Here is an 18,010-nt window from a genome sequence, read left to right as displayed (position 1 = left end):
AAAAAAAAATGTAATCTTTAGTAGCTGTAAGGACAGGATACGTCATTGATCTCCATTAATGAAATTCTAATTTTGACTTCTCCTCGTGGGAAGTCAGGGGTCAGGGTCAGTTACACTCAGTGCTCCTCGAGCTGATGAGCAGCCCTCAGCAGGATGAAGGCAGCGGGGGAACTGGCCTCCGGACAGTCGTCCTGCCACCCTGCTGATGTTCTGTTAGCTCCTACATACTGAGCTGTATTTGCTGTGGGCGGGCGGTGAAGAAGTACGATCTCCCTGCTCAGTGCTGTGCTGCCTATTTTAACTTAACACCAGCCTATTTCTCACTGCCCTCTCTGGATGAAAGTTTCAGGTCTGTTGTAACACACTCCAGCATCACTAATGGGTGTGGTCAGAAGCATGCTCGTGTAAGCACGCCCACAGGTGATGTAACGGTGTACCGATGCACCCTGGAGTACGCCAATACATCACTGCAGGACGATTTGAGGCAGTTAATTTTATAAGGGTGCTTGAATACATGTAGTTGTGTTCATTTGAACCAAGGGGGGAAAAACGATAAACTCACATTTCAGTTCTGATTCAGTTCCTGTTCACGCTGACTGTGTAGATGAACCATGAGGAGTAAACATGAAGTTATACAGACTGACGGGTAACTCGTTGGTTGTCACCCTGAATCCCCAGGACCCATGTGGGGAAATCAAATTCCATTCAAATCAATGTCGCAAAGCTCAAGAAGAAGTGATTATAAGCATAATTAGTATTATTAGACTACCAAATCGGACGCATATTATGATGAATAATGACTAACAGGTAGAGACAGAACTGGACAGAAGCCCCAATGTGCACACGTGCATGAGGCGAATTACTGTGGAATCGCTGTCAGTTTTTAATGGACTCAATGAACTGACAAAGTACACAGAGTCTTACGTGTTAACAGCTTTTAACCTATTGAGGCGAGAGACTGCAGGCAAAAACGTTAGTGAAAAACATGTTTTTCATGCTCTGGTAAATTTTGAGATTTTGTGCCATTTTGCATCCACATGTCTTCTTTCAGACTAGTGGAAAGAAAATATCCACAAATACGTTTAGGTGTTTATTTTATTTTATTTACATCTGTAGATTTCTTCTAAATTCACCAAATGTTAGCATTAGATCATGTCGCATTAACATATTTTAACATGAAATTTCAGAAAACTTGTAATACAAAAAAACGAATATTCTTAACGCAAATAATCAAGTGGTGAAGTTATATTGGTTTGTCTTTTTTTATTCACCTGTAGTGTCTTCAAAATGTATGTGAATTTACAAAACATTTTACATAACCGTTTTCTCTAAATTAGTTTCTGACTCAGAGGTTTCCACTTCAGTAGCACTTAGATACACTAAACGTTTCATTCCTATCGATATTCTGAGGGTTTTTACAGAGGGGTTTGTTCATATATCATTCATAGACTGATTTATGCAACATTTTATTCCTAAAAACATGGAGAAAATGTATAGTTGAATGGCTGGTCGCAGTATTTTCTGATTTATGGAGTTATAAAAAAAAAATCAAGATATCCAAAATTCTGTCTGTAAACATATATATTAGTCAATTTTCAAACACTATCTGTAATGTGACTATCAAACAGGAACCAGTGCGGCATGGCACAGCTCAGCTCAGTTAAGTAAAGCTGTCTCTCTGTCCTCAAAAGGGAGAAATTGTCATTGATATTGGTTCATTATGGTTTAAGATTTCCCAAAAATATGGTCAATAGTCAAACGGCACTCAAGACAAGAAATTACACTGCAACATGTAATTATTGCCAAGTTAGTTTTACTGGAATGTAAATATATTTTGAGCAAGTAACAAGCATCACCTACAGTATGTACATTAAAGCACTGTTAGTCAACATTAAAATAGTACTTCTATGAAACAGATGTATTTAAGAAATTACCGGCAAAAGTAATGGTTAAAGCTTATTATGGCCAATGAAGGGGGTTTTACAAAACACTTCTAAAAGGTGCAGCTTCCAGATCCAACATGGATCTCATGTTAACATGATGATTATTTTTTTATTTTCTGAAGCTGGAGCCATGAAATGCAGATGTGCGATATCAGCTGGCTTTCAGTGTGGCTGTTTTACTGGTGCTCTTTCAGGAATTCTTTCATAAAGGTTGCCAGGGCTTCAGTGTCCTCCACTGTTACAGCATTGTACAGAGATGCACGAATTCCTCCAACTGACCTGCAGGTGGAGACAAAACCGCCATGTTTAAGGTCCACAAAGCTCTAGCAGCAAAAAATCCATTGTAGATCCAACTGCTGGTGTCCCGGTATTCTCGCTAGTAAACCTTCAAATACAGCAATAAAGTAGGTATACAGGTTGGACTAACCTGTGTCCTTTCAGCGATATCATTCCACGTTTGGATGCGCCGGCCAGAAACTCCTTCTCCAAGGCTTCGTCTCCCTCTTTCTTCCCCACTCGAAATGGTATGTTCATGTGGCTTCTACAAGTCACGTCTACGGGACACCTGGACGGGTGAACAGAGCGGCATGTAGTTCCAAATTGAATTTTCCCATTCATGACTCAATCAGTGTTCTTCATGGTTAAAGTAATTGTATACTTCGTGGCCTTTAGCTTGCTTATGTATGGATTACATTGCTATTTTTTTTTTTAAGTCTTTGTTTTTCCCTTTGGTTATGTTGTGAAAGAGAGCTATTATTTTGAAGGAGACTTGAAAGCATGGTGAAAGAGTTTATTCAGAAACAAATGAAAGATCATTCATGTTGTTTGACAGCTGTTGTTGTTGTTGTTTTCACTGTTAGCAACAAGCTGCCAGCTCAGCTGTCGCAATGTTGAGAGCTGTGTGGAGGCATTAGAAAATGCTCTGAATTTAAAATTTAGCACCTTTAAAGTTTGTGGTCTAATTGGAAATCTTGATTCTGGAAACCAAATGATGGTCATGTTTATTATTTGTTTTCCTCTTAGCTCTTGGAGCTACAGTATTGTGTATATCATACCTTTTGTGAATCATCAGTTGAAGCGTTGGATCAACATTCACACATGAAGTTGTGTGGTACTTACTCATAGAAACCATTAGAGGCGTTGATGATGTCATATATCATGGAGGACTTCTGCTTGTTGAGCACCTCCATGGCAGCGCTGCCGCCGTTGTTCTTAATCCACTCGAGAACCAGACCCATGATGTAGATGCTGAACCCACAAAATAAAGATAAGAATTATTTTTCTACATAATGATTATGAAATGTTTTTAAAAATCCTAAAAGGAATAGTTCAATATTTTGGGAAATACTCTTATTTGCTTTCTTGCTGCGAGTCAGATGATTTTTGTAGGCCAACCCAGAAGTTAGCATCCCACTGGTTCCCTTTACAAAGAGCCAATGGGATTTTTTACATTGGATCCTGGATTCTTTCAGAAAGAATCTAAAAGCTCTAAATTTAGGATACTTAGATATTTTGTTAAGCGAGATAATCTCAATGAATGAACGTCACTTTTATGATTTTTGAAGCATGAACGTTTGAATATGAACAAACTGCCCCACGGTCACATTAGCGAGAGTATACATGAGTCTATAAAGGCGGACTAGTGTTCGGCATTATGATGTTTTGTAGTCTCATTTAGCCACTTCTTAGCAACCACCTTACTTAAGACACGTCAAAATTATTTACTGATGGATTTTATGTCGTAGAAAAAAACATTAAATCTCTTAAGCTTGTTTTAACCAAAGACCTTTTTCAGGTATTTTACAAAAAAACAAAAACATTTGACTTCCAGAGGAGGGAACCGGTAGAGCAAAAAAAGCTGACTCATCTTCTGGTTTTAGGACTCTTTCCCGCATCACTCTATAGTCCAGTACATGATCCCCGAGAAATCACCACACATTGACTTACACTAAAGTTTTAATGCGGATTTAACAAATGACAATTAACGTGTTTCTTTTGTGAGATTTAAAAAAGGTGCTCATGATTGTTTTACCTTTGGTTGAGCTAGGCTAGCTGTTTTCCCTGTCTCCAGCCTTTATGCTAAGCTAAGCTAAGATAAGCAGCTGCTGGTTGTAGCTTCATATTTAACAGACAGGCATTAGAGTGCTATCAATCTTCTCATCCAACTCTCAGCAAGAAATTAAATAAAGCGCATTAACTTTAACTGAACCTTGACAAATGCAACCAATAACCCCAGGAGACACTTAAAATCAGTAAAAGGTGTTCAGCACAACAGTCTGTACCTGAAACACGGCGGCGTGTTGTAGAGGGAGTTCATCTCAGCCTGCACCTTGTAGTCCAGGACAATGGGACACTCTTTCAGAGCGTGTCCTAACAAGTCCTCTCGAACGATGACCACGGTCACTCCGGCACAGCCCACGTTCTTCTGAGCCCCAGCAAAAATCAGCCCGAACTAAACAAAGCAAGGTACATTACTTTCTTTATCTTATTAGAATTTAAATTATTTTTAAGATCCCTATCTTTGACTTTAACATGACTGCAAAGATCCCTCACATTTTGAGGAGTAATAAAACAGGTTTTCCTGACAGTTGATACAATCAATATGGATCTTTGGGAGACAAGAAGCCCAGAAAAGAAAGAATTGAATATTTATTCAGTATCACTCCTGTCCTCACCTTAGACACGTCCACAGGTCGAGACAGGAAGTTGGAGGACATGTCGCTGACGAGGACCACCCCGTTTGTTTCTGGTACGAAGTCGTACTCGACGCCGTGGACCGTCTCGTTGCAGCAGTAGTACACATAGGAGGCCGAGGGGTTCAGGGTCCAGCTGCTGGGGTCGGGGATTTCTGGAGGGAGCAATGACAGAACATGGTTAAACCACTGTCTTTGTTTTTTTTATATCCAGTTCTGTAAATAAAGCTATTGACCAAGAACATTTGCCCTGCTCTCTCTCTGGATCTTGTTCTTTTAAGTATTTTTTTCCACCATCCAGTGTCCATTTGGCAAAAGTGACAAAAAACAGATGTGCCAGCTACATTCTGTCTGAAGGCCAGATGTTCAGAAAAATTAGAGACTCCTCTTTCAGGTGATGGCAGCCTGAAGAACGCACATTTGCATAAAACATTGTAAAACTGCCTCCAAACGTTACAAGAGAGAACTTTGCTTAAAAAACACATTTGGAAACAACCATGCGGAAAGGCTGCTGGCATACCAGGGTCTCTCATTGTCAGTCAGCTCTATTGTTTACTGTGGAACAGCCTGGGCACACAGCCAGAGCCGAAACTACTTTTGATGTGTTAATTAAATAGCAGCTTAGGCTGATTGAGGACTCTGAATTGCTCGTGGGAGTGAATGTGACCGTGAAATGGTTGTCTCTATGTGTCCGCCCTGTGATGGCCTGGCTACCTGACCAGGAAGTACCCTGCCTTCGCTCAATGTCAGCTTAGATGGGATCAACCCCCGGCGACACTGAATAGGAAAAGAGGTTGCAGATAATGGAGGGATGGAATAATTTAATATAACTTGAATTACCGCCTTGCAGTTCCATTTTGCCGCCAACCAGCCGAGTCACAGTTTACATCCATATCCGTCATAGCTGTCATGTTATCACTTTATCATTTCATTCTATTAGACATTTGTGTGAAATTTTCATAATTCTGATATAAATTCTTGAGCTATGGCAAAAAAAAAAAAAAAATGTTTTGGGAGGTCACAGCGACCTTCGACCTCCAAAATCTAAATCAGTTCATCCTTGAGTCCATGTGGAAGTTCGTGCCAAACTTGAAGAAATCCTTTTAGGCGTTTCTGAGATATCACCAGAATGAACCAGGTGGAGGGAAAACCCCAAAACACACTGTAGCTGGCACAGAGGCATAAAAAGTACTATTAGATGTTTTAGCATTAAAGATTGCTGCAGGAATAAATTCTTGAACCTGAAAATGAGTCAGCATTTTTGCATTTTCATTTCCCTCGTCTTGAAGTCAATGCGTTCTATGAATGAGTTTTTGGTTTCTGATACCTGGATTAAGGATTGTGGTTCAAACAAGCTCAAGAGTATGACATTGGGAAAACTTTGGGGAAATTAACTCCAGGTATTCCTGAGATATCGCGTTCGCAAGAGGGACAGACAACTCGAAGACATTATGCCTCATAGAAAGTAGCATAGAAATTCATCACATCATCCTAGAAATTATTTGAGTTACAAGACTTTCTTTCTGGGACTAAACCGCATCACTAGTACATACTTCCTATAATAAACAAATGTGTTTTGTGACGGTTACAATAACCAACAAAAAAAGAAAAGTCCATTATTTGTCTGCTTGTGAATCAACTCAACGTCACACGGACTTACTCGTGTAACTATCCAGCTTCGGGTGGACGATGTTGACTTTGCCGTACTTCCCTGCCTCTTTCGCTGCCTTTTCGGACCACGTTCCGGTCACCACGTAATCGGCACACCTGTCCTCTTTGAGGCCAATCAGGTTGAGGGGAACGGCGCTGAACTGTCCCGACCCCCCGCCCTGCAGGAACATCACCTTGTAGTTGTCCGGGATGTTCCTGTGAGGAGGAAATAGTCACCGTGTTAAAACACTGTATGCTGACAGACCTTAAGATCATCTCACCTTCTCACACTGGTCCACACCACACAGTTTGCAAAGTATCTGCAACAGCAGATGAGATGTTTCAACCAGAAACCCGCTGCTGCATACTGTTTCTCCGTAGTTAAACTTTCTGTTGCAATCAATGCAAATGGATAGGCATGGTCTGTTTTCTTAAGAATGACTTTTAAAACATACACACACACCCAAACTATACCATCATCATTGGCCTTACATAAAATGATTATCAATTTCCATATATTTAAGAAAAGTGATTTGTGAAACTCACTTAGACCACTTTTACCAATTCTGAGGGGGAAAAAAACAACTACTTTTAATTTTATATTGGCTATCCTTAGGCTTTCAGTCCTGCGGCAGTGAAATTAGAAGCTTGTTCTGTTCCATCACTCCCTGCAGTATTTCAAACCGATCCTCTGTCGAAATTGTCGAAACTGACTATTATCTTGCATTAGAGGCGCGTTTTTGATGAACGATAGCGATCAGCGTCAAGCTAACTGACAAACTATTCGCATTGCTTCTTAATAAAAACTGTGTTTTGCCAGTTAAATACTTCTAATGTGAAACAGCAGCAACAGGTAATGTTTGATTTGCATTAGCAGTAACTGCATTTATATTCCCGGGAATGTCGTCACAGACACCCAGTTTGTAATATTGCAGTAACTGCATCAACATTTATATTCCCGGGAATGTCGTCACAGACACCCAGTTTGTAATATTGCAAATATATAAACATTATTATACTTTCATCAGCCAGAGGCTTAATCACAATTGTGTTCAGCCATTGGTAACCTTTATGTTAAAGGAACAGGGGTAGAAATGTGTAGGTTACTATGAATGTGGCAATGCAATTATTGCCATTATCCTACTTGTCCTGTAAATCATATTTTAGTTTGCATACTCAGAAATACAGAGGAAAAATCAGTGTTTATGTAAAGTTTCCCCTGGACTATGGTGACGTTCAGATAAAGTTAAATCATGCGAGGATTCCGTGGTAAAAAGGTGAATTACCAACATAATGTGTAAACTGTAAGAAATTATAAATGAACATGCTCGTTTGGTTAGTGTTGCGATGGTGCTGTGGTGCTCTGCGTAGGAAGGACAGAGAAGAGGAGGAGTAGAAGCCATGTGAAACGACAAAAGCAGCACTTACAGCAACTCTCGCATGAGACTCTCCGTTTTTGTCATGATTTTGTTGAAGTCTGCTGATCGGTGACTCATCTCTGGTTTGAACAGAATCAGAAAACATATGAAATTAATCTCGCTGTCATTGGCATTTACACACATTTTGATTATATTTGACTATTACATTTTACACTGGCACACAACATGAAGCACGAACAGGGAGTTTTATACTAAAAACATTGAAACTTTGGGAGATATCAACTTGATTTGTTTAATTCAGACTGCTGAAGCCTAATAATGGCTTCAGATTAACTTTCTAATTACATTACATTAGTTTGGTTCACCCATAACATGCATTGATCGTTAGTAACACAGCAGTTTTGTCTCAGAATGCGACTCTTCTGTGGTTCCACTCACCGAGAACGCTGACACCGATGCCGTTGTAGCTGAGGAACTCCTTCTGTGCTTGAAGCAGCACCTGAAACATAAACGCACCACATATTAAAAGGCAGGGTTGGTAATCTTGAGACAAAAGCATGAGTGCACTAGATTTTTAAAATTATCCAACCGAAAAAAAAACAGCCCAGTGTGCCAACTATTTTCTCTTGCAAGTAACTAGCAGCACTAGTTCCAAAAGTTGCTAAAAAGTTCCAATTGAAAAACACAGCTAACAGTTGCCAACACTCTTCCAATGAAAATAGCTAGCGCCATTAGCTCCAAAAGTTGCTGAAAATTCTCCAATTGAAAAACCCAGCCTAGTGTTGCAACTCTTTACAAATGAAAGTAGCTAGTAGTGTTAGCTCCAAAAGTAACTAAATCTAGCAAAAAAAGTGTCCAAGATGGCAACACTGACAGCCCTTCCCTTCAGGTCTCCCTCCAAAGCCACTCCCCCAAAATTATCATTATGAACGTTAACAACAAACATGGCTAATGTCTCACAGCTGCTAAGCAATGAATGCACAAGCTGAATACATCGGGTTAGGCAGGAAGCTTCTCCAATCATTACACCCAGGCATTAAATGATTGGATGGGTTTATTACAGTCCTGCGACAGCCACAGGCAAAAGGTTTTATTTTTTTTTATTTTGTCAGAGCATTTGATTAATTGATTGCTGTAGGGACGTAAAGACAATTTCAGCAAAAATATCAAAAATGTTCTGGAAGAAGATTAACAACCCTGCCTTAAAGTATTTCTTGAAAATACTTTAAACTGCATCAGAAACCACGATGGCCTATCAAAGGTCGGTTTGAAATATAAAGTGAGACCAGCAACAACAGAAAGTCCAAAACTCAGAGGCAAACTAGAGGAGCTGATGTGTTGCAAGGTGGTATCATGATACAGTAAGTCAAACAGGAATATTTATAGCAACAAGAGGCATCAGTAAGACAAGCAAGATATAATAAAATATGTTAACAATAAAGATATATATATATATATATATATAACATGCTGCATAACATAATATTGTTACATGCTACTGTTTTTACCAGGTTTAAAATTTATTTTCTTATTTTAATTATGTTCATATTCCTTTAAGGGACATTGTAACTGATCATGATAATAATAATAATAATAATAATAATAATAATAATTTTGGATATCGTTATATGGCTGCATTACAGTAAAGTCATGTCATTTTCTGAACTAACTGGAGTGGAGCTGTTCTATTCTTTACCTTTACCCAAATAGTCGTATATATTACATTACTGATGATTATTTATCAAAAAAAAATAGTTAATAAATAAAAAGTTAATATTTTGTGATAACACCAATGGTCAACCCTACAATACCTTCACAATATTTAGGTATTTGCTCAAAAATATCTTGATATATCATAATAATAATAATTTAGTGTAATACTGTGATATTTTCTGAGATGGTACCGTGAACACCTCATACCATTAAGACACTTGTCAATATGTTCATTGGATCTACACAACCTCAGACTCAGCATTACAAATATACATTTATATTCTCAAACACACAAGCGCCACCTTTAAGATGAAGCTGCTTTTATCGAAGTGTTTGTTTTAGCGTAACACGCTTATACAGTATGATGAGTGTGGTTTCTCTGTGTCGGTTCACTCTAGAGGCGGTGTGCGCTGCTGCCAGCGAGGCACAAAAGGAGCAGGTTTCCACATGAATGAGGAGGCTGATGCAACTCAACACGCAGTTTTCAGCCGCCGAGCAGCCTGCAGTCATACCTCACTCACATAAGTGCGTGCGAGTCTCTGTCGCTGCGAAGTAATGCCGACAGATTCCCTGTAAACACGTAACTAGGCTTTACGATGAGTTTTGAACGTTGCATAAATGACAATTTTTTTTTTTTCGCACAGTCACATTATTAACGTTGCACGAGCAGAGTGCGGGTCTGAACTTACGGTTTGGGGGAGTTTTGCAGGTCCAGCGCCGAAGTTGATGGTTTGTTTTTGCTCCATAATGTATAAAAGAAGAGAAAGATGTCCTGGTGGATGGTTTGCTCTGCTCTGCTTCAGTGGTGTGGATGGTTTGCTCCCCTCCTGCTCAGCTCGTCGGCGTGGATACCAATTATCAAACGATGTGTGAAATGTTGCGTTCAGGCACCCCTCATAAAACTCGTATGCTACACTGACAAAATATTGATGGACCAAGGGATGTTGGCTGTAATTATTGAGGCGTATAAAGTAAAGAGAAATGTAACACCTTTTATCTTGTAATTTTTGTTTAATGTCATGATTGTTAGTTTGATAACTTAGCTCGTATTATGCACGTATTAGCATTATTGTGACCTATGGATAATTATTTTTATGGGATTTTTTTTTTTAATGCCATGACTTCTGAGATATTAAAACATCATAGCAAGAACTGCAACATGTGTGTTGCATAAATTCATTTCTGTTTAATTTTGTTATTAAAACTCGTCAACAACAACAGATACACAACAGCAAAACAGACACATTTCTATATGTTACATAACCAGTCCTTTGCAAACATTTTTGCTCGCTCTGTGGAAATACTAATATCTTCGGCGTCCCCTGAAGGCAGCACGACGACCCCCAAACTGCAAGGCAGCCGTTCCATTGGCTGGTGGCACATGTAGTGTTTGGTAAACTTTCATTGGTGAATACCGATTCAGGTCTGCACTGACTGGTTCCGCGGTCACGCCACAAAAATGTGGGAGAGCTCATGACACGCACGAGACAAAACTTAAACTTAATTGCTTTTAATTTGAAACTATTGACGTCACAATTAACAATCAGGACCATCAAGAAAGAACGATTGTATGAACTAACCCTTATGTCTGTAGTAGCTCGGCTGACATTACAAATACAGATTACCTGCATCAGTGCATTTAGACTCACAGATATAAGAACCATGTTTTAGGACTTCAAAAGGAAATATAATGTATTCCATGGTGTGCGTGTTTTTATTTCCCAATATGGACATGAGAGGACGGCAGCAGGCTTAATAACCAAAGTAGGACACCATTTGCAACAAACAGTAAAAGGTTTTTGTAGCTGGTCAACACCTTTCTTAACTGGCTGGATGCTGTAATTCTGTTACTAAATGAGTTAGTATTAATCCAGGAGCTCAGAAGATAAAGATGAGATAAAACTAGTAGTTCAAACATATTTTACGTCAACTAAGCTGGTTGCATTAGTCCTGCTGAGTTAGAAAAACATGTGACAAAGATAATTGTGATCCAGCAGCTTGTGAAAGCTTCACTCTGTGTTTGTGTGTGTGTGTGTGTGTGTGTGTGTGTGTGTGTGTGTGTGTGTGTGTGTGTGTGTGTGTAGGGGGGGTAGGTATGTGTATGTAGAAAAACATGTGATAAAGATAATTGTGATCCAGCAGCTTGTGAAAGCTTCACTCTGTGTTGTGTGTGTGTGTGTGTGTGTGTGTGTGTGTGTGTGTGTGTGTGTGCGTGTGTGTGTGCATGTGTGTGTGCGTGCATGCCCAGATACACCGAGGGTGTTAGCAGACTGCTCTCATCTCCAGAACAAATCATAAATAAACAATGAGCACACAGTGTCCAAATGCCCCGTTGTGACCTTTAGGACCCAGATGAAAGAAAGTGCATCTCTGCTTCTCCTTTGGGTGCCTGGCGTTCCATCTCTCCCCGTTCCTCTGCGTCCATGTCTCCCACCCTGACTCTCCCCCTCATGCGCCACAGAAATATGGCGGGAAGGCATTCTTGAAGGCCTTTCTGAAGTTGTTGCCCAGGAAGGCGTAAACCAGCGGGTTGACAGAGGAGTTGGAGTAAGACATGCAGTGACCCCAAATCCTCAGCTGTGGGGGAAGAATTGAGACGGACTTAGATGAAAGGCATCGATCTGTGGATCAATTTTTTTAAGCAAGAGCCACATCAATATCTGTCCCCACAGTCCTGTCATCTGATGTCATCGCTTTTTTAAATTTAGAATTCACAAAGGTGTATTTTTATTGACATATTTTGTGTCGTATAACAAAACGTTCAAATCTTTCCAGCTTTTTTAGCCACAGATCTTTTTTCTAACCAAAGACCTATCAAAAAAGATAATTTACTTTGAGATAAGGGAACCAGAAGTGCAAAAATGCTAACTGATTTCCAAGTTCTAGGACTCATTCCTGCAGCACTATATTGGCACTTAATCTTGATCTTTGTTTGCCATCAGTTGCAACTACCTCTTAACAGACAATCCTACATGTACATATGATTTAGAGACAATGGGGAAGCAAATTCAGTTAAGCGAATAAGAACCAGATGAATCTAAACGAAAAACAAACAATAGAAATTTGTGAAAACTTGGTAGGCGAGGTATCCCGTCTTTTTTGAGCTGGACGGAAAATCATAATGAAAGCATGCACAACATTTTTTCATTATTAATTACTCAAAATATAAGGTGATATAAGGTAAAACATAGCAACCATATTTTCAATTTCAGCCACCAAAAGGCCCACCTGACAACCACTTTAAAAAGTTATTTTTGAGCCCTGTATTCAGTTTCAAACCTACTAACTATCTATCTGCAGCATTAAACATTACAAAGAGTAAGTCACCTTGTATAGAACGTAACTGCGGAGGCCAAAAGCTTGCAGGAGGATGCAGACCTGGATCGGGCCCCAGCAGATGAGGAACAGGGCCACCATCACCACCACCATCCGGGAGACTCGCGCCCGCACCGCCGCCGCTCGCTCCACCTGAGCCTGGAGCTGGAGTTAAGGAGGCTTTGTAACAATCCGTATCACATCCTGTTCTCTGTGGATTCAATTAGTGAAAACAATAGCCAAGCAACTCTTACTTGGTAGCTGCCGTCGCTAGGATTCACGCTGGCTTGCCCCATATGCTTGAGCATGAAGGCGTAACAGGCGGTGATGGTGAGCAGGGGCAGCAGGTAGACGGCCAGGAAGCTGTAGATGATGAAGGCTCTCTGGAGGCGGGCCGAGGGGAAGACCTCACTGCAGTACGTCTGGGGACCGAACCAGTCTCCTGCCTCCAGACGCTGGTACACGGCAACGGGGATGGACAGAAGCAGGGAGCCTGGAGAGGACGGGACACTACTGTGTGACCCAGAGCGTGATGTTCATAATAAGTTGTACTTATTGCCACTAGATACCAGCTCCAAACCCCCAAAAAACAAACCAAATGAACAGCAACTGGAGAATCCCCAACTGCTCTCTGGGATGGTTTCTTTTTTATCACTTCAGTTTTCTGACTTCAGTTAAATGCAGTGGATACATTGAATCAAAGGGAGGGTTATTGAAAGGTTAACCAAAAAAGTTGTTCTGACTGTTGTCATTTGCCAATGTGTGTATGAGGCTGTGAATGTGTGCGTGGTGTGTTTGTGTGTGGCGTGCCTATCCAGATGGACACAGAGATGGCCAGAGCCATGCGGGGGGTGCGGTGTCGCAGTGATTTCAGAGGATAGACGGTCACGTAGCAGCGGTCCACGCTCATAGCGGACAGAGTGATGCACGTCGCCTGAGCCGTCACCTGAAACACACCCACACAAAGCAACTTTGTTTCTGTTCAACACTATGTACATTTTTATACCTTTATTTTTGTCTCTGTGTCATTGTCAGGTTGGTTATAATGTTGTGGGTCTAAGTTTAGTATCTTTGTATTATTTGGGTAGATCTAAAGATATTCTGCACATAACTACAGCGCGGCAAACACATCGAGGTTGTAAAGGTGGACTAGTCGGCATGATGTCGTTTTATAATTCAATTTAATCACTTGTTAGCAGCCGCCTTTATTAAAGACACGTAAAAGCTTCAAATTTCAAAGAGGAGTATTTACTGAAGTACTTTATATCGCAGATCAAGGCGGTAAAATCTCTTAAGCTTGTGTTAACCACAGACCTTATTTCAGGCATCTAAACCAAAAAACTATTAAAAAAAAACATGACTCTGAGATGAGGGAACCGGAAGTGCAAAATGCTCATTCATTTTCAGGTTTAGGACTAATTCCTGCAGCGCTATATAATGCTCAAACATCTCATCTGATATATCGTGACAAGATATTTCAGGAAGGCTTGGAGGGAATTTCTTGTAATTCTGCACAATCATCCACTTGAACTCAAGGATAAACTGATTATAATTTGGTGGTCAAACGGCATTGCAAACTTACAAAACATGTCTTTTTCACCCAATAGTTCATATGCTAATTGTGTCAATTTCACACAAATGTCTAATATGATAAAAGATCAAGTGCTGACATTTTGCAAAGACATGGATGTAAACTGTAACTTCACTGAGGGGCGGAGACTTACAACGAGGTGGTGATTCTAGTTTTTAAAATAACTGCAGTACTATTGCGTGATGCTTCGGTCACCGTGCTATGCTATCACCAGGACCATGACCTCCACCACTTCCATGCCTGTTTGTATGTCCACGTGTGCGTATCTCACCTGCTGAAGGTAGTTCACCAGTCGGCACATAAACTCTCCAAAGATCCAGCTGGGCAGCGGGTAGAGTGTGGCAGTGAACGGCACGCAGCAGACCAGGAACAAGATATCGGTGGTAGCCAGGTTTACTGGAAGAGGACAAGAGCAGTGATCACTAAACAGAGAAATGTAGATATGTAGACATTCAAGTCTAGGTAAGATGCATTTGACGGGGCAAAAAGACCATAAATAACTGTATCAATGCCCTAAACATGGGTAGGCGCTGAGGTTTTTTCCTTTCAAAATCCACAAACTAACCTGTGTTCTTTTAAAGACTACTCATAACAAAAGGTATAAAACTTAATACAACTTTTTAGATTGTATGGACCATCTTAATACAGGAAGTGACTGAAAGTTATTGACTTCTTCTAACTCCATGGAACATTTTTTCTGTGAGTGGCTCTAAGTCGGGTATGGAAAGAGTAAAATATTATACTCAAGTAAAAGTAATGTTGCTCTAAATAAAATCTCTCAAGTACGAGTAAAATTACTTTTATTATTACTTGCAAAGATTACTATGGGCGGCTGTGGCACATGAGGTAGAGCGCTTGTCCCGCAACCACAAGGTTGGTGGTTTGAACCCCTCTACAGGCAACATGCCAAGGTGTCCTTGAGCAAGACACTTAACCCCCGGGTGCACCCCAGGTGCTTCTTAGCAGCCTACTGCTCCTCTGTGATGGGTCAAATGCAAAGAATTGTAATTTCCCCATTGTGGGACTAATAAAGGCTTAATTATTATTATTATTAAAACATGTACTCAGATCATTGTAGAAAGTAGCTTGTTGAAATGTACTCTCAGAAAAGCGTTTGGGTTAAGTATTTAAAGGGAGGTATGATGATAATGGTACATAGAATTGTTGACACCTTTAGGCTAATAGGCTACAAACAGTAGCTACAAAAGTGTATTAATAAATGCTCAAAAAAGTACAAAACGACAGTAAGAGTTGTTAGCCGCAAAGACAACTAACTAACAGGTTAACATTGACGTAAACAATTCTGTATTCAAAATACTTTTAACAAAACAGTCTAGCAAGAGTGTTATGAGGTAGAATAGGCACTTAACACATTTGTTAGACCTCAAAGATACCTACAATGCATTTTGATGAGTAACACTGAATGTTTGTTAACAAGAAAAACACACAGGGCACCTTTAATTACTTCTATATTCAGCAGAAAGAATCCCCTCATCTATGTTTTGTGTTCTTATTTTGGAAAGTCAAAATAATTTCCTTTGGAAATTCCTTAACTCCTGTAAAAGGCATCCCTCCCTTCTTTCATCAGACAAACTGAAAAGATAACACATTTTATAAAAGAGTTGTTGTCCGCTTCAGTTTACCTATATAGAAGTTGGTGACGGTCTTCATCTGCTGGTGCTTGGTGACCACATGGATGACCAGCGAGTTCCCGACCAGGCCGACCAACATGATGAGGCCGAAGAAGGTGGGGACCAGCCAGGCGTCGACCAACACCGGTGGCCCCTGGCCCTCCGAAGCTGCAGACTCATTGCATGCCGACCCGCAAGCTGGACCGTGATTGGCTCCCGGTTCCATTGTCATCCTCACAAATCAGAGCCAGGGTTATTCTACGGTGCATGTAGAACGCATGAAGTTGCTGCAGCTTCTCTAACCATTTCTCAACACCATTTAAATGTAACATAAAAAAATGCCTTTGAATTATGAAGAATTAACATAAATTAAAAACAAAAAGCTGGTATGTTTAAAAATGTTCACAGTTTATAATTTTTTTAGGTATTTAAATGAATCCCTGCTAATTTCAAATTATGACATCAGCCAAAGCCAAGTGAATTATTTAAACATAATAAATAAAATAAAAAATGTCCACTGTATAAGAAGCCTCCTTACCTGTGTTGTTCCTGCTTACCTCCCTCTCTCTGCTCCGTAAGGTTTGGTCCCGTGTTGGTCAGGGATGGGATGTGGTTCTGTTCTCTGCAGGTCTGAGATGAAAGCACTGTTATAGACCACCATCACTGGTGAGGGGAGGGGGGAGTTTAGAGGAGAGACAGGAGAGAGAGAGAGAGAGAGAGAGAGAGAGAGAGAGAGAGAGAGAGAGAGAAAGAGAGAGAGAGAGAGAGAGAGAGAGAGAAAGAGAGAGAAAGAGAGAGAGGGAGATAGAGAGAGAAAGAGAGAGAGAGAGAGAGAGAGAGAGAGAAAGAGAGAGAGAGGGAGATAGAGAGAGAGAGAGAGAGAGAGAGAGAGAGAGAGAGAGAGAGAGAGAGAGAGAGAGAGGTAGCAGTAGCTTTTAAACTAAATCTCCATCACCACCTGTAATTATGAAGGAGCGGGTGCTACAGCTGTACAGCTGAGTAATGTATATTGCCATCAAACTACTTTTTATATTAAATGTTTTCTGAAATTATACAGACGCAAATAGACAAAGTAGTAAACTAAACACCTAAATGTGTTTTTTTCATGTTTTCTTTCCACTAGCCTTAAAGAAGTTGTGGAAGCAAAATCTCAAAATTGACCAATGCATGAAAAACCTAACCCGACTTTGTAGCCTCTCACCACAAAGTCGGTCTAAAATAAGAATTTCCCTTGTGATGTTGTGCAGAGTTTAACATTTTAAAAGTTTTAGTTTTAAATGCATGTCAATCTACTCAAACCACAGCCTGCAGGCAACCGTTCATTTATCTTTTATTTCGTCAGAGAGGCAGTTGACATATTATAGAAACATGCTAGACCAGAATGACCGGTGCTCACCTGCAAACCAAACTGGGTCATGGTGACAGTACAGCTTGATCTCCCACTCACAACAAACACACGGTTCTAAAGCTGTCATTACATGTCTCATGGCCTCCGCTGCAGAGCAGCATGTAACCTTGCCAACCTCACAGCGAGACACACATGGAGGTGAAGTGTTCAAGTGACGTCTCTTGCTTTTTGTGGATGTTGCTTGACATATTATCTTGACCGTCAAACGTTAAAAAAAATATATATTTTTTTCTCTTTTTGTTGTTTCTTGAGAGAATAAATTAAAAGTGTTATTTTAGAGGAATTATTATTATTACCCACTTTGATTTTATATGTGTTAAGAGCTCTGAATACTTTACAACCTTTGCTGCATTTTGTCTCTTTTGGTAAAAAAAGAAGAAAAAAAAAACAGGAAACCTTAACAGGATTTTTAATCTTCATTGGTTGTTTTCATATTTTAGATTCTAAATCAGATGATGGTGTTTCCATTGCACAAGAGAAGGAACTTACATTTTCTTATAAAGAAAATCTTCTGCATGCTTGGTATCTAATATTTTATCATACAATTCCTTCAATCAATATGTTATCTTGTGTCTAAAGATTCCTTACTTGTTCATGTCTATGCTATGTAAAAAAAAAGAAATAAAATAAAAACAGCAACTATCTCTGCTGGTTTCAGCTGGATTTTATCAAACTGCGTCTTGGTCC

The 18,010-nt window shown here is 40.0% G+C and overlaps 2 protein-coding genes across 2 annotated transcripts; both read right to left on the bottom strand.

Moving 5' to 3' along the window:
• Positions 1–1,796: 1,796 nt before the first annotated feature.
• On the bottom strand, positions 1,797–10,312 carry psat1 (phosphoserine aminotransferase 1). The gene is made up of 9 exons (XM_054611246.1): positions 10,068–10,312; positions 8,104–8,164; positions 7,715–7,784; positions 6,297–6,502; positions 4,619–4,791; positions 4,226–4,395; positions 3,063–3,191; positions 2,371–2,508; positions 1,797–2,222 (listed from the first exon to the last, which is right to left on the bottom strand). Exons 1-9 carry the CDS (start codon positions 10,122–10,124, stop codon positions 2,120–2,122), a joined length of 1,107 nt encoding a protein of 368 aa, XP_054467221.1. The 5' UTR covers positions 10,125–10,312; the 3' UTR covers positions 1,797–2,119.
• Positions 10,313–11,557: 1,245 nt separating this feature from the next.
• On the bottom strand, positions 11,558–16,155 carry kiss1rb (KISS1 receptor b). The gene is made up of 6 exons (XM_054610631.1): positions 15,928–16,155; positions 14,556–14,680; positions 13,504–13,639; positions 12,948–13,186; positions 12,706–12,858; positions 11,558–11,955 (listed from the first exon to the last, which is right to left on the bottom strand). Exons 1-6 carry the CDS (start codon positions 16,145–16,147, stop codon positions 11,827–11,829), a joined length of 1,002 nt encoding a protein of 333 aa, XP_054466606.1. The 5' UTR covers positions 16,148–16,155; the 3' UTR covers positions 11,558–11,826.
• Between the last annotated feature and the right edge of the window lie 1,855 nt (positions 16,156–18,010).

This window comes from Anoplopoma fimbria, chromosome 13, assembly GCF_027596085.1.
Source record: "Anoplopoma fimbria isolate UVic2021 breed Golden Eagle Sablefish chromosome 13, Afim_UVic_2022, whole genome shotgun sequence".
In the NCBI taxonomy this organism is placed as follows: domain Eukaryota; kingdom Metazoa; phylum Chordata; class Actinopteri; order Perciformes; family Anoplopomatidae; genus Anoplopoma; species Anoplopoma fimbria.
Note: the sequence above shows the minus strand (reverse complement) of the source record. Positions and strands in the feature narration are given on the sequence as shown.

What these genes read in the sequence shown, in the direction of transcription:
- psat1 (XM_054611246.1), bottom strand. Translation starts at nt 10,124, where the DNA reads ATGGAGCAAAAACAAACCATCAACTTCGGCGCTGGACCTGCAAAACTC. An exon ending in GAAGCTGGATAGTTACACGA is followed by an intron (nt 4,792 to 6,296) that starts GTAAGTCCGTGT and finishes TGCTCCCTCCAG; the next exon opens with AAATCCCCGACCCCAGCAGC. An exon ending in ATATCGCTGAAAGGACACAG is followed by an intron (nt 2,223 to 2,370) that starts GTTAGTCCAACC and finishes CTCCACCTGCAG; the next exon opens with GTCAGTTGGAGGAATTCGTG.
- kiss1rb (XM_054610631.1), bottom strand. Translation starts at nt 16,147, where the DNA reads ATGACAATGGAACCGGGAGCCAATCACGGTCCAGCTTGCGGGTCGGCA. An exon ending in CTCTGTGTCCATCTGGATAG is followed by an intron (nt 13,187 to 13,503) that starts GCACGCCACACA and finishes CGTCCTCTCCAG; the next exon opens with GCTCCCTGCTTCTGTCCATC. An exon ending in GCAGTTACGTTCTATACAAG is followed by an intron (nt 11,956 to 12,705) that starts GTGACTTACTCT and finishes CTTCCCCCACAG; the next exon opens with CTGAGGATTTGGGGTCACTG.